Source organism: Exophiala aquamarina (assembly GCF_000709125.1).
Source record: "Exophiala aquamarina CBS 119918 chromosome Unknown aczIA-supercont1.4, whole genome shotgun sequence".
Lineage (NCBI taxonomy): Eukaryota > Fungi > Ascomycota > Eurotiomycetes > Chaetothyriales > Herpotrichiellaceae > Exophiala > Exophiala aquamarina.
The window spans coordinates 3556286-3571527 of NW_013550584.1; the positions used below are offsets into that span (position 1 = coordinate 3556286).

Below are 15242 nucleotides of genomic sequence, written 5' to 3' on the forward strand. Positions count from 1 at the left end.
CGCGTTTTGATCCATAGATACACATTTACCCCTATGGATAAGACAAGTGCAAGCCGCAATAGCCAGGAGACCAGCGGGAAGTGTTTCTTTGCTTGTACTGGAAGCCTCGTGGTGTAGTCATCTTTATCCACTACAAGCTGTTCTTCTTCAGCTGAGAGGCTGTCGTAGGGTGCCCTGTAATAATTAAATGCCATTATGAAAGCTTTCGGTAGAGTTCACTAATGTTGGACAAGTGAAGCAAGCGTCCTGAATTTCTAGGTCCAGGTATTTGACACCAAACCATAATATGAAAAGTAGATGAGAAGATTTCTGGAGTAATCCGAATCTTCCTCGGTGGGCACAAAGACTGAATAGTACAATGTGGACCTGATCTTAGGGTAAGCAGCTACATGCAATGTTACCTTGCCCTTATCTCCAACTAACTGTGGCAAGCATTCATGGAATCCTTTCACTACTATTCCAAGACCGAATCCTCGTATATCCGCACAGGGACAAACAGGATGGACAAGCAGAATCTTTCAACTCTGCTCCAGTAAACGACACTTTTCCCGCGTACCCTAATGCAGCCGATTGCAACCCTGGGACTGAGAGTGCATTGTCGTCGTGGATCCCTCCCAAGACGGAATGTCTGTCACCAATCCCAACGAATTAGTGGTGCGGGAGGAGACAAGGCCTCACCACGCAGCATACTGCTTCCAAGCTCAGAGTGTGGCAGAGCCATCTCTTTCATTGGTAGGATCGGATCTCAACTCTGTTTCGACCTTGATACTAAGCCCCTCATTCTTGACGGATGCTACGACTACTAGCTCCAAGATTCCAGTCCTCTGGAGTTATGACGGCCTCAATCCGTTTTGTATTATAGCTTGGCAAAACTATAAGAATTCGCCCTCGCCTTTGAGACTCTTTAGATCTCCTCCATTTCTCAGACAAGTAACTTCTTTCAAACTGATTAACGGTATATAAGGGTGATATATCTCTGCATCTTCATCATGAAGTTCTACTCTGTCGCTCTGTTCGTTCTAGCGGCTTCCAAAGTGTCTGCTGCACCTTTGGCTCCTGTGAGTACTTCAACAGCTTTATGGTTGTACGAGAATTCTACTGACTCACTTGGCCAACATCAAGGCCGCCAATCTAGCGATCCGCGAAGAAGCCAGTGTCGATGCTGGTCTTGCTACTAAACTGTGGTCGATCCTCAAGGCGCGAGAAGCGAGCCCTGAGAAACGTGAAGATGTGACCGTTGATTCTGGTCTTGCTACCAAGCTTTGGTCCATCCTTAAGCGCGAGGAAAGCGTCGATGCCGGCCTTGCTACCAGACTTTGGTCGATTCTCAAGGAACGAGAAGCTGATCCAGAGGATATGAGTGTTGATTCAGGTCTTGCTACCAAACTTTGGTCGATTCTCAAGGAGAGGGAGGCCAAGGTCTTAAAGCGTGAGGAAGTAAGCGTTGATGCTGGTCTTGCCACAAGACTTTGGTCCATCCTGAAGGAGAGGGAGGCGAATCTCGACAAACGTGACGATGTGAGCGTTGACTCTGGCCTTGCTACCAGACTGTGGTCTATCCTCAAGGAGAGAGACGCGGAGTTGGATGCAGCTTTTGATACCTCTAAGCTCAATTGGGCGACCCTCTAGAAAAGAGAGGATTTGCGGGACATTAAGATTGGTCGAAAGAGAATCCACACTCTGGGAAATGTAGCACTGTACAGCACCAGTATCCAACCACAACGCCCGTAGCAACAACCTTCATGGCCCTCAAGGGGAAATGAAGTTCCTGTTCCTCATGCGATCAAGCTTCATTATTAGCGATTTGAGCGGTTGCATGACAAATCTCAGAGAGCCATTTTTTTCCAAGAAAACGTCCATGATTGCAAGTACAACAGTAAAAAGAATGTTTCCATCATGTGTCGTTAAGTAGTGCTGTGGGGATAAAAACTAAGGTCTTATATCATGCTGCTACTCGTCCTTGGTGATAAACTATGATATGTGCTGTAACCCTCCTCTCAAGATATTGGTCGCTGGTCGAAGGTAGGGGTGTCTGGATCCAGTTGGAATGAAAGCAATACTATGTACTTGAGCCTCTTCGGTGATTCTTGCGAGGCCTGACGGGCAAAGGTATACAGGTTCGGGCCGATCTTGGGGTTAGACTGTATGGATAACCTTGTGCGTTAGTGGGGTGATCCTGGTTTGAGGCCTTACGAGATGGCACCATATTCCTCACAAGCTTTGAAGTTAATGCGAGTTTTCTTCTGCAATAACTTAGTACTTACCTCTGAAGGAATATATTACGTGAGCCCCAACGTCATGGATGTGCTGTACGCTTAGCAAGTTAGCATGCGTTATGTGCTGCAATCTGGCAGCAGTGGAGTTGCATTGCCGCATCTAAGCGGGGATCCTTGCAGCTGGGCTATTCCTCCTTGCAGCTAAGACTGTGGGTCACAACAAAGAGAAGGTCTAATGGCTTGCATCGCAGATCATATAGTGGAGCAATCTGGGACTTCTCAATGACAGTTATCTATTAACCTGCCTAGTCGGGGTAGCTAGATTACCTGAAATAGAGCTAAAGCATAGCATTGTGTTACATTAATATGCAAGAGTGGGTTTTCCTTACACCGATTAACCTTACAAGAAACTTACAGTTGCTCGCGATGCATCCCATCAGCCAGATAAGGGCCTGGTACCCCACATCTCAGAAGTTGCCCCGTTCATGCTACCGGTTCCTAAGTGGTAAGGCGGCCGACTACCAAGCTTTTCCGATGGAAACATCGCCTGCAACTGCTTGTTCTCGTATAGTGCCCAGTAAAATGCTGCCATATGCATGAATTACTGCATCGGATAGTATCGGATACTTGTCATAGATTGGCAGATATGTTTCCATCCGCTTCAGTGGAGGCTCCTACGACGTGGAGGAACTTACTCATAGGGGGGCTATATTGTGGACACCTAGAAGACCGAAGTCGTATCTGCATACCAAATCCTTCGTCAGCGTCCTTCAATCCACCAGCATTTTACTGTCCCTCTTTCCCCTCCATTTCCCTGGAAAGGACGTGTCGAAAGTCCTATTGTGTTTGCGCTTTTTATGAGCTAGATCGTTATGTGATTTTTGGGTTGATGGCCGCCAACAGCTTCAAAGGAAACATAATGGCGTTCACCAAGCCTTATCTCAAGATAACGATGCCCTGGCAAAGGCAGAAATATAATCTTTTACAGAATATCGAAGACAAGCAAGCCGCAGATGGAAGTTCAGAAGCGTCTATTGATGAGAACGTTGAAGGAGCTCCATTAACATATCGGAAGAGGTCACCCAAAAGCCTTTGGTTGACCTTGTTGGTTTCAAGTCTGCTTGGGTTGTTGGTCCTCGCTTCTGTCACATTCGTCACATACAAATACGCCGTGAGGGAGACCCTTACGAAGTCCACTTTCGAACAGTGCGGAAGCACACCCGCTGAGGCCAAAGATCGTGGCTGCATCTTCGAAACCACTCTCTCTCTTTGGGTTCCTCCAGAATGCTACGATTTCGAGCTCGAAACAATATATCTCCAACAACCAGGCCTCAAGTATTATCGCGACGTAAACCTGACGGACGAGGTATCATTGCGTGAGGTCAAGACAGGCGAATCTATCGGATGGTTTGTTCCGTGGGACCACCATGTGAGACACTGCTCATTCGCATTCCGAAAGCTTCACCGTGCCGCGGCGTTTGGCAAAAAGATCGACGGATACGTCCTTCAATATGCACATACAGAGCACTGTCTCAAGATGATGACAGAACCTGAAGACTGGAGATCAAGTATAACACAATTTGATATGCGGATGTTTCCAAACTGTGGAAAAGAAGGAGGCTTTAACGTTAATAGTAAGCACAGAGGTGAATGGACATGACTATTCATCGGGTTTCTCTAGTACTATTAAGCTACGGTACTATTACTAGACTGGGCGTATTATATTGAGGCAGGATATGATGCCAGAAGCTCTGAGATTGAGACAATGTGCTTAGACTGCTAGAAATCCTGCTCCCTGACTTGGCAGGGTGGATATTGATATATAGGATGACTATCCATGTCGATGCTCTATATCCAGCACTTCGTTGTTGTCTTGACGTGTCGATATGAGAGGACCTAGAAATAATGGCCTTTTCCCGTCTGGCTTCCTGATCGAACCGGGTCAGTGCAATTTCAAGGCCAGAAGCTGTTGTCTAGCAAGTTAGTAGTTGCCAATGACATCAGCAATGGATTATCAGGCATATCTTGGTCCAATCCAGATTTGTTGCAGTGCAGTTGGGGCAACTGCAAATGCGAGCATGATCCCCGAGCAAAGGGCAGCTGCTCCACGGAGGCCGGTTGAATCGAACATGTACGGGAACCAGAACGGGCCAATCTGGCGGATTATCAGCATACTTTTTGATGTCAATGCAAGGTCTGATTTTCAGGACTTACAAAACTCCAGATTTGTCTGACCATGATAAGAGCAACACCCACATTGCTAGCATTGTCTAGATTCCGCTCGATGGCATCTGGATCTATATTAGAAGAGCCATCAGGAAATCCTTTCCGAGAATCCGACTCACATGTGAATAAGACTGTAGTCATCATCTGGTTTCCTGCTGCACAGACAGCAAGCCCAACATCTGGTCTGATGTTCCACCGCCCCACGTCAGCTTGATCGAGGGTAACAAGAAAGACTACAAATCCTGCGATGCAGAGTGCATAAGCAGGGTAAGATAGGTGAAGATGGTGCTCTGGTGCCATAGATCTTGCCGTCTTGCCGCTCCGTCCTCGACGATTGCGGAAATAGTCGAGAAGCGGTCCGCCCGCAAGCTCACCAATCACACCACTAAACATGACTAGTTAGTTTTTGATGGTTTTCAAATCATTCAAACAAAATTCGTTGCGCGCATACCCAATAATGTTGCTCATGAAGTTCAGCCCAATGCTCTCGAAATTCAAATTGAATTTCACTCCCAGAAGCCCAGGGATTTCCACACAGATCAAGACGCTGCAGAAGCAGAACATCACACTGTGAGCTAGCGTCGGTATAGCGACCGAGAGGCAGCTGAGGATTGTCAGAGGTCTGTAAAAGTCTTGGTGTCGAAGAGGTGTTGTCCCCTCAATTTTCCCAAAGCTCATATATCGACCCGTGATTGTCTTATCTGTAGTAACAGGAGTAGCAGCAGCGTTGTCGTACTCGCGAATATACTTTGTCTCGGGTGAGAAGAAAAAGTAGCAGAGGAACTGAATCCCATTTATCTGTCATTGGCATTCGTCAGTAATGAGTCTCAGCTGGTAGTAGAACTGGGACGACTGACCACTGTGAAAATCCAGAATATCCAACGCCACCCAGCTCTTGTTGCCACAAATCCCATCAAAAATGGGCCGAGGGGATTGCCGATTGTGACCATCAAGGTCCATATGCCCATCTTCCGAGCCCTTTCATGGGCAAAAAATAAGTCTACTACTACCGCCCCTCCAATAGCCCCAGCAGGCGAGTTGAAAATAGACTGGAAGATGCGAGCAACCAGCAGTTGAGGGTAAGTTTTCGCAAGAGCACAACCCAGGTTGCATGCCATGGAGAGCAAGGTAGAGATAAGCCAGACTGGTCGACGTCCGTATCGTTCCGCAAGTGGACCCCAGAAAAGTGGTGCGATTCCAAGAAAGAGGATCTTAAGGCATAATTAGCATACTGTTTAGACCTTGCATCACAAGCGTCACAAGTGGTCGCGCAGGCGGGTTCCTCACCTGTGTTGAGGTGGTATAAACCGCAGCATTCAAGGAAACGTCGAACTCTTCGGCCAGCGCTCCAAACGCAGGGATGAGACCGCCTGTCATAAATCCGATCATAAGTGCATGGAATGAAATAAGCACAAGATTGACATTGACCTGGCCATATTTTAGTAAAACTTGGGCTAGTACAATCGGATGTTTAGAAAGTTCTTACCCTCCACCGCGGCCAGTTGTAGGGATCAGCAGGATCTTCGGAAGGTAGTGGGTCAAGCTCACAAGTGCCATGGCGTCGGGTCAAGTATTCTTTGTGAGAAGCGGTGATTTGAACCTCCTGAGCACCGATATTCACTCCGGGGTATGCTTGTTTGATCAAATCTTCTTCCTTACCAGCAACCTCTGCGTGTTCTGTGGGGATATCCCCTTTGTTGGTGTCGTTCCAGGATAGCATCTTAGTCGCCATTGTGCAAGCGTACTGTGAGTTGAATCTGCCAATACTTGATGACTGAACACATGATGAGCTTGAGCCTTATATGCTGCGGTTTAGCGAAGACATTGAGCCATCTCGGGTGGAAATAGGAATCAAAGGTCCAAATCCTCCAGTAGATGCCACAGAGCTAGTTTTCCACAATGCGGGATACACTGGTACTTCTGGGTAAGCGTCGCGATTCATGGGGAAACGCCTCGGTCTTTTCATCCCGGCGAGCCACTTCGTGTTCGGCGTTTCAGAGATCATCTCCACACCTGAATCAATTGACAGGAATCACCTGCATTATGAGTTGTTTTAACTGCACACAGCAACACAACCGATCGGGAACGCACAGGATTAATCAGCCAAGATAGAATTTGTTCCCGGAACAGGCATGATCCAGCTCTCCCACGAGCCGAGAACCATTTGGCTGGCAGCCTTGCACCTTCTGTCCTAATGGATGCCATGGTACTTTCAAAGAGCATGAGCGACATCCTGGCAATCTGTCGGTCCTGAAGTCCCCAGCCTTAGATATTCAATCGCAAAGAAAGAAGCTACAATATTTTATTTGGGTAGTTAATCGCACACGACGGTCGAGGAGCCGTTCCTCGAAGAGTCGATAAAAACTGAGGAGTCTGGATTGAACGAAGCCCAAACATTGCTAAGTCCGACATCAGAGTGCAGCATAAGTTGGACATTCGCCCATCATTGAAGTGTCAAATATACATTATTCAGTGCAGTGTAGAAGCCCTACGCAGTGCTGCTGAGTCGGCCCTCAGCCGCCGCAACATAATCGGGAACATGCCAGTAGAATGGCCTGAAATCAACGATCTTCCCATCTTCCACCGTCACTATCTGCACCATAGGACGTCGCATAATCTCCTTTGTCTGCATTGACTCTGTCACGAGGTTGCACATAATGACAACCTTGTTTCCCATTTCAACCATCTCGGCATCCTGGACATCAACCATGGAAAAAACCGAGCTCATGTGCGCTGCCCAATCTGCATATCTTTCCAACCCGAGATACTCTCCGCCCCATGGTAAGTCAGGAGTTTGATGCAATTCCACTTTTTCCGACATCGTAGCGGCGAATTCATCGAAGTTTGCCCCACCTGCTTTCCCCCCTGCTTTCATGTATCGGCGTTCCGCTTCATAGAATCGAAGCAGAACTGTAGTTGGGGACATGTCGACTTGCGAAGAAATTGGGATTTGGGCGATTGATCCCATGATGGTGTCCGTCGCTTCGTTTTGCTTAGTGACAAGCAGAATTGCTCTGTGGTGCGATGGATGGTACGGCTCGTTCGTACCCTTGCTGGGTGTATAAATGATGACGGTGACCGGAGGGAGGGAGCAGTTCAGTGAAGGAGGTATATCAGGTCAATGGCTTGCGATCGCAACAACCCACTTAAATACTACACAATAAAAATATTTGGGTTATGCATGTCTCGCGTAAGTGTCGGCAACACTATATCAACGATAACCGGTTATGTGCCAAGCCCACTCACGGCCCAATCTCGGCCAACCCTCGCTCAGATGGGGCTCCCACTCTGACTGTTTTCAATATGTGCCTTTGGTGTTTAGTTCCACATATATCCTTGGTATTACTTAGGTATCACATGCCATTATTTACGGGCTTCGTCTAAAGAAAGTGGAGCAGAGTGACAGATGTACAATACCCACTCTTCTCTCCTTCCAAGTTTATATACTCAGCAAGCAGAGGAATTTTCAAGCTATTAGCGCTGCAGCTCCTGGTTGCATCAATATTGCCAACTATCACACCATCTTTTCCTCAACCGGCTGCTTAGACTCCCTGCGATTTCGTTCCGCCAATCCGTCTGCAACGAGCGCTGCGGCCGCTCCCCATCAGATACTCGTGCGATCTCCTCCAATGGTAAGCCTCGCGTTTCCACGTAGTAGAAGTAGAGCATTATGCACTGGATCACAAGGACGGCGATGTAGACAAAGTACAACCTCCACGTCAAGTTCTTGAAGCTAATAGGGTTGGCGTATTGGTTGAAGACGCCAGAAAGTGCAGTGAAGCAGAAGCAGAGTGTCAATCCCTTCGCGCAGATCTTATATGGCAGAATCTTGACCGTGTAGCTGACCGTAAGTCCTGGCCCGGCAAGACCTACAACGGTGTAGAAGCAAAAGATCATTCCAAGAACGGCATTACCGTAGTCTTGATGGCCGGTTTTTCGTACATCGCTGGGCATGCTATCCGGATAGTGAAGGAAATCAACATGCCAACGGCTGCAGTAAGGAAGAGAGTGCGCCTCCCAAACTTGTCGACCGTGAACGCAAATGCAAGTGCAACGAGGAAACACCAAATAGTCAAGCCGTCGAAGAGGGCTTGCTTCCTGGGGTCTGCAATGCCAATGCTCCTCAAAATTTGAACAAGATAATAAGTCACCAGGCTGTTATATTAATGTCATTGAGATCTAAGCCCTTTATTAGTTTGTTGTTTCCATCATTGCTATGCTGTATGATGGCCCTTTGTAGGAGATTAGTATTAGTAGGAGCACATCTCCCCATCCGGGAGATGTTCTCAATCCTCCATCGATACAAGGTCTACACTTTCCAACTCATCCAACTAGTACATTCAAGTTGCTACCAGAGCACTGACTAAAGACTGCCGATGCGATGATCAGAATGCACCTTTTGCGATTTCCTGGAGTGCGGACCATTTCTTTCCACCCAGACTCGTCGGCTGCTTCTCTTTCTAGACGAACAGTGTTCCCGATTTCTTCATATTCCCATTTGACGAAAGACGTCTCTATGCCATTTCCGTGATACTCGATGAGCATTTGGCGAGCCTTTTCTTCGTCGCCTCGAGCAATGTTGTATCTTGGTGACTCAGGAATAAAATATAAAGCCAGCAATTGAATGCCGGGCATAGCACAATGCAATCCCGTGGGAAGGCGCCATTGTAGATTGGTGTTAATGGAGACAAGCGTACCGAACGTAGTCCACGCTGCTAAAATAGCTCCCAAGTACCACAAAGTGTTATAGATGGTGGTGATTCGTCCTCTGAGTCTAGGTGCGATATCTCTGTAATGAGCAAAGGGCATGTTCCAGTGGTGATATTGCCCCCGAAGCCAATGAAGAAGCGGCCGCCAAGCTACCGTGCCCTTTGGGCTACCTGCTGGAGGGAACGCTTGTAGTAGAGCTCCCAAGAGCACGAAAGTGTTGCCAATTGCTGGAAAAAATCAGCAGTGTCTCCAGATCGCAACGGGTAGAGTCGGTAGCCTGACCTCCATCTCTCAGGTGGCGCGGCGGCCTTTCAAGACCGCCGAAAAGCAATTTCGGCACTGATGTGCAAATGGTCAATCTTTATATCACACAAATTCACATTCAATCCTTTTTATTGGATCAGATGTAACGCATAGCGGAACAACATAACGATGCTACAACATTGGCAGAAGTAATGACTGCTCGCCAGAACCTGGACAACGACATGCTTGCGATTGTGTATCAGATGCCTGAGGATGCCTTAGAGGCTAATGGTAACAGCCTGATATCCAAGCTCCGTGACTTTGGCATCTCCTTACTCAACGAGAAAACAAACCCGGAAACCTCATTCCTGAACCTAGACCGATTATTGTTCAAGCTTGACAGACTTGACGTCCAGCCAGGATCTCAGATCGACTCAACAAGTCCTGTTCTTTCAATGACAAACCCATATGGTCTACCATAAGGCGACTTAGAGTCGACCGCAGAAGGCAGTCCTGCTTTGAGAATTTAAAACTGCTCAGCGCTTTCCTCGATACTGTATGCTATGACTTCGGCACCTATATGTCCTTGCAGGAATTGTCACCCTGATGGAAACCCGCCATAGTCCGGCTCTTCTGTTGGCATCATAATAAAGGCTCTACTTCTCGTTTCGTCGCTATTCATCACTCGCAAAGTAGAGAGGTTCCCTTCTTCATCCCCAATTTTCTCCTCAGCGCTCAAGGTGCCGGTAAACGTTGATGTCGGCTTGGTGCTCCAAAATGTGATTTGATAGCCCGCGCTTATCAACAGAAACCTATGTTCACCCTGATAAATGACGATACCGTAACCAGGTGCAGGGTTGCCAAACACGAAGGACCTCTCGACAATAACTTCCATCTCACCGTTGTTGAACGTCTTACACTATTTGTCCTGATCCGCTGGCTTGCTAGCGTCATACTCACAAAGAAAAATCCAAACATGGAATCCGGTCGCTCAGCTTGAACCTCAGGTATGTAGCAACTCATACTGTTCAGCAAGACATAACTTCTCGTCCACGCCTCCTGTCCCTTCGCATCCATATTCACGGTATCAATACCGTGAATACTACATCCAATCGCTCCATGTGAGCCATATGCCAGCCATATTCGTCTTGCTCCGGCTAGATCCGCCTTCTGCTCCGGAATGAAGAGTGGATTGTTCTTGTAGCGATACTGGCAGCATACCCAGTCATAATTATGAAGGTAGAGATCGGGGCTTATGTAATCAAGGGTGCCACTTTGGACTGTGTGGAAGTTCCAGATGTCTAAAGCATGTGGCACTGGACCACCAGAAGAATAGACGCCTGCTTTAGCACCACTACCTGCGACAGCTGGCTTACCATTACCCAGCTGGATTCCAGCGATTTCAAGGACGCATGGATCATCAAATTTGAGCCATGTCTTGGTGTACAAAGGGATCCCAGGTTCTGCCCTCCCAGCAGCCGCGACGCGACTGATGCAACTGGAGAAGGCATTGACCATGAAAATCTCCTCAGCAGCGATTCCCGTGCCAAATACTGACTCCCAACTGGTGTTCTGTCGCTGGGATGAAGCGTCTTGGAAACTCGGCCACGGTTTGGTGAACATTGGATGCAGTTTCTCCTGGCTGCGGAGGTATGAGAGAAGGTCATCAGGGACGGGCGAATTGAATGCTTTCGTCGCTCCACTGGAACGATCGCGACTGTCACCGAGTAGGCCCATTTCATTGTCGACTTGCACCATCAGCACGGTCGGGTGAGCAGAATCAGTTTCCCTCAAAATGACGCATGAGTGTCGCAAACGCTTTAGAATCAGCCGCCCATGCATTCTGATTGAATGGAGAGACAAGCTCGATAGTCTTGAGCCGACCATTTTCATCCTTAATGTGCACGCGGGGAAAGCGGATAACGTCTTTCTTCAACCAGCCTGGAGCATAAGTTGAAAGTGCGTTCTTGAAGCTCCCGAACCACAGCAGAACCAGATGCAGTCCTTCTCTCCGTGCACCAAGAACGACCTTGTCCAACTCGCTGAAGTCAAATTTGCCCTCGACAGGCTCGATCATTTCCCAAGTCACAGCGCCAAGTAATGTGTTCACGTTCATTGCTTTCATTGTAGGCCAGACCGTCGATATGTATGCGGCAGAGGAAAGCGAGGAGTTGTGCAATTCGCCAGCCAGCATAAGGAAGGGTTTGCTTCTTACTACAAGTTGGGAGCATGTTTTGGTCTGGCGAAGGGAGGGATTGTATTGGCTGAGGGTTGTGAGGCCGCCATGGTTGGGGATGTTTGGTCTTCTTCTGACTTCAGGGTCGATACTGCGCTGAATGAACCGGAAGAACTGCTTCTTGTCGGAACGTCGCTTATTTGAGTGAACGCTCAAATCTCTGAGCTGACAGTCGCACACTCGCAGAAGAATTGACCTGGAAAGCCTTTGAAGTTTCTTCCACTTTCTGCACTTTTTCTTTGTGTCACGTGAGATTGATGAAGTGCAACGAATTCAATTATTTTAATAGATCTTGAGTTGAAATTCAGGGGAAGACAGATAATATATGTGACATTTCGAGGCCCGGGAATTTATCCAGCAAGTGCATATGCGAAGACCAACTCCGCACATCATCCCGGATAGTTTATTTACACCTGCATCGACTAGACTTCGCACATTTCCTCACAAGAGCGGCCTGCACTGGAACAACAGCTGCAGAGAGGCGCACATAATTCCGGTTGAATGGAGGAATCTTTCCGGAGTTTATGCGGATTCCAGCTCAACTCCCAAACTAGCGAAGAATACAAAGCTCTTGCCACACTGTCTTGGTATCGTGAGACCTGTTGAACCGTTAATCCACGTTGAAAATTGTCATTCTGGTAAAGGACTCGGAATCAGTCTCCTGAGGCACCTCGATGAATTCCGATTTATGGCCCTATACTATATGACAGACCAGCTCGAAGACTCTGGTCAACTTTCCAGAAACAATTGTTCTGATAGCAAGGGCAACAAGAGAGATTTAATTCAGGAATCCCATAGTGGGGATGGGAATCGGCACTGCAGGAACATTTGTTGAAATGTCTTTGAGAGCAAACGTACCCTTCGGGGTGGAGATGTTTGGTTCCCATCTCGTTAAACTGACACTATACCTTGTACCTATCTAGGGAGGCGAGCATAAATGTGAGCATAGGGTTGACCCAAGGTTTCACCTTCGATTACTATCAAAGCAACAGGCGGAAGCAGCACAGAAGATGTCGTTCTGCAAGGCTCTCGCTCTTCGAATTGGAAGTGATAATCGTCCCTCCCATACCGCTCGCACAAAGCCAAAAACGGCCAAAGAAAGTGATGGTCTACATCAGAGAAGAACCATTCAGGCTGAAATCACAAACCCATAACTTTTGCAAGGTCGGGTTTCGCGATTTCCTGTTCCACGTGGACGGCGATTGATCCCTCTTTGGACAGATTGCAGCCCGACTGAAACAGGAAGCAGTAGTTCCATCCTATGGGCTGTAGTTTTTCCCGATCGTGTTGTAGTAGGAGCAAGATGAAGCTGCTGTTGACTAGTGAGTGATCCTACGTATTCATGCTGATCCGATACTGCACCTGTTTTCGTAATGCCATTCAATGGGTTTGAGTTTATGCAACACATATGCAATCCCACCTCATAGTGTTCAAATGCCTATCCCAGCATCTCATGGTACCTTGGAGTATTCTATGTTTCTCACTACCGTCGGGTAAGCGCCGGGAGCAGAAGCCTGAACTCATCTTTACCAAGCTTTGGATTTGGTTAGATGATAATCAGCGCGGCGCTTCTTCGGCGATTTCGGTGTTTTCGAATTCATAAGATCCCGAGAATCATTTCGTGAAATAGAGCTGCTCAATCCCCAACAACCAGAGTCCACCTTCTTCCACGTGATTCAAGTCTCCTAACAAGACCTCAGCCTTTCTTTTCGACTGACCACCAAGTCCTTCCCAGCCAAATGGCCCAGCACAATCCATGTTTGAGCCCAACAGACATAGTCCGCAAGCTCCTAGCCAATACCTTGAACGAGGATGTCCTCGGAGAACTCGTGGCACCCGATGCAACATACATCTCTTTGACATATGACAACCCCGAGTTGACCAAAATCCTTCCATGGGCAGGAACATCGCCAACTGGCGGTGCAGCCGCTATCATCAAGGCATTCGGGGGTGTTGAACAGCATTGGCAGAACGAACTTTTCGAAATCTTAACGTGCTTCTGCGTGGATGAGGATGTCGCTGTGTTTGGCAAATTCACCTATCGGTCAAAAACGCTGGGGAAGGCGTCCACAAGCCCGTTCGCAATGTGGTGTAAGGTCCGGGATGGGAGGATCATCTTCTTACAGTTCTTGGAGGATAGCTTTGGGACGACCAACACTTTCTACACAGGCGGTCAAAGGACGTTCAATACCATCCACACTAAGAGAGAGATTGAGATATAGCGTGTGTGGACTTTTTTGCCTTGCTCACGATAAAACGAAGATGTTCGGTGAGGTTGCAATTCGGATTTCTTTCCGGTATGTCTCCCGTTTCGTTTCCGTCGTCGTCATGAGTGCGCTGTTGCATATATCCTTGTTCAGTGCTTGGACGTTATATTAATCCTTGTGACGAACAAAGAGGCAGAAACACGCGACAGAAGCGACCGTGACTGCAATAAATAAATCTTTTAGAGCTCACTCAGATTATCGCTGTCCACCTCCAAATCCAAGCATAAAGCTTGAAGGATGATGGGGGAAACTCAATGCCTAATATCAAAACAAAACAAGGGAAACTGAATGCCTAACAAGAAAACAGAACAACACAATACAAGACCCCTGCAAGCATCTCGCTTAATAACATGACCTTTCTAATCAGTTCAGCCATGAGAGTATGAACAATGGGAGAGCCCAAGGTCAGAGGCCCTCAAGACGTCCCCTTTCCGGAGCTGTCTTCTTCTTCGCCTCGTGAGAGGCTTAGGAAGGACCATGTCCGGGTTCCAAGCCGTGCTATCGCTCGAGCTTTCCGAGCCGTCAAGATTGCGACGCGTTAAAGGGACTTTCTTCACGAGCCTAGGTGCCGGCATCGACTCCTCCACACCAGCAGCAGCCTTGCTACCACAGCAGCCCATCGTCAACCGATATCCAGGGGGACGAACTGGAAAACGTTGAACAATGTAGCAAGTTTGTACAGAGAGCCTGTCGTAGAGGAAAGAAGAAATTGTTTGGGGGGAGCGGGGTTTTTGAGAAAGGTTCTGTACTCGCTTGCACTCCACCGTGTAATAGACAATTCGCTGAGGGAAGACTTGCTTCAGCTTGGGTCACTTCGAACTCAGGTCAACTGATCTGATGCTTTGAAATCACATGAACGGAAGACAGAGAAAGAAAAAAAGGAACAGGAGGAGGAGGGGCTGAAGTAGGTATTTATTCTGCGTATCTCCCTGCTGGTTGATCAACTCTGACCTTTCCTCTGTGACTCTGTGACTCACAGCGCTCTGTGATCCAGAAGAAAAACTCAATCATTCGTTGATCATTGCTTGAGAAGGTACTGAGACTTCAGAACCGCTGTCCAACGCAAGTGTGTTGTTGAAAGGTATTCAAAGGTCGTCCAATCACAGGCCTTCAGACCAATGTTGACATCGTTGAACTACATCTATTCAAAGTATGGTGCTACATCCGTAGGCGCCAATGATAGAGAATAGCATGTCCTGCCTATCAGAGATACGTACCACACGTTCGCCAGCATTACGCTGTGGAGCCCATCGTCAAAGGTCAGATCTCAACCAATCTTCAGCACACAGCTCTGACTCATAGTGCCAGATACTGTCTGATCATACTAGACTGAAGCCAAAAGAA

The 15242-nt window shown here is 47.8% G+C and overlaps 8 protein-coding genes across 8 annotated transcripts; 3 read left to right on the forward strand and 5 right to left on the reverse strand.

Moving 5' to 3' along the window:
• Positions 1-3135: 3135 nt before the first annotated feature.
• Positions 3136-3876, forward strand: A1O9_06383 (uncharacterized protein; the record flags this gene model as incomplete). The annotated part of the gene is made up of 1 exon (XM_013405593.1): positions 3136-3876. One exon carries the CDS (start codon positions 3136-3138, stop codon positions 3874-3876), a length of 741 nt encoding a protein of 246 aa, XP_013261047.1.
• A 354-nt stretch (positions 3877-4230) lies between these two features.
• Positions 4231-6174, reverse strand: A1O9_06384 (uncharacterized protein; the record flags this gene model as incomplete). The annotated part of the gene is made up of 7 exons (XM_013405594.1): positions 4231-4371; positions 4431-4507; positions 4562-4827; positions 4894-5240; positions 5300-5653; positions 5730-5870; positions 5929-6174. The coding sequence occupies 7 exons, from the start codon at positions 6172-6174 to the stop codon at positions 4231-4233; spliced, it is 1572 nt and encodes a 523-aa protein (XP_013261048.1).
• Positions 6175-6930: 756 nt separating this feature from the next.
• A1O9_06385 (uncharacterized protein) lies at positions 6931-7368 on the reverse strand (the record flags this gene model as incomplete). Its single annotated transcript, XM_013405595.1, has 1 exon — positions 6931-7368. One exon carries the CDS (start codon positions 7366-7368, stop codon positions 6931-6933), a length of 438 nt encoding a protein of 145 aa, XP_013261049.1.
• A 572-nt stretch (positions 7369-7940) lies between these two features.
• A1O9_06386 (uncharacterized protein) lies at positions 7941-8396 on the reverse strand (the record flags this gene model as incomplete). Its single annotated transcript, XM_013405596.1, has 1 exon — positions 7941-8396. The coding sequence occupies one exon, from the start codon at positions 8394-8396 to the stop codon at positions 7941-7943; it is 456 nt and encodes a 151-aa protein (XP_013261050.1).
• A 369-nt stretch (positions 8397-8765) lies between these two features.
• Positions 8766-9251, reverse strand: A1O9_06387 (uncharacterized protein; the record flags this gene model as incomplete). Its single annotated transcript, XM_013405597.1, has 1 exon — positions 8766-9251. One exon carries the CDS (start codon positions 9249-9251, stop codon positions 8766-8768), a length of 486 nt encoding a protein of 161 aa, XP_013261051.1.
• Positions 9252-9607: 356 nt separating this feature from the next.
• Positions 9608-9877, forward strand: A1O9_06388 (uncharacterized protein; the record flags this gene model as incomplete). The annotated part of the gene is made up of 1 exon (XM_013405598.1): positions 9608-9877. The coding sequence occupies one exon, from the start codon at positions 9608-9610 to the stop codon at positions 9875-9877; it is 270 nt and encodes an 89-aa protein (XP_013261052.1).
• A 319-nt stretch (positions 9878-10196) lies between these two features.
• On the reverse strand, positions 10197-11520 carry A1O9_06389 (uncharacterized protein; the record flags this gene model as incomplete). Its single annotated transcript, XM_013405599.1, has 2 exons — positions 10197-11112; positions 11213-11520. The coding sequence occupies 2 exons, from the start codon at positions 11518-11520 to the stop codon at positions 10197-10199; spliced, it is 1224 nt and encodes a 407-aa protein (XP_013261053.1).
• A 1850-nt stretch (positions 11521-13370) lies between these two features.
• Positions 13371-13853, forward strand: A1O9_06390 (uncharacterized protein; the record flags this gene model as incomplete). The annotated part of the gene is made up of 1 exon (XM_013405600.1): positions 13371-13853. The coding sequence occupies one exon, from the start codon at positions 13371-13373 to the stop codon at positions 13851-13853; it is 483 nt and encodes a 160-aa protein (XP_013261054.1).
• Between the last annotated feature and the right edge of the window lie 1389 nt (positions 13854-15242).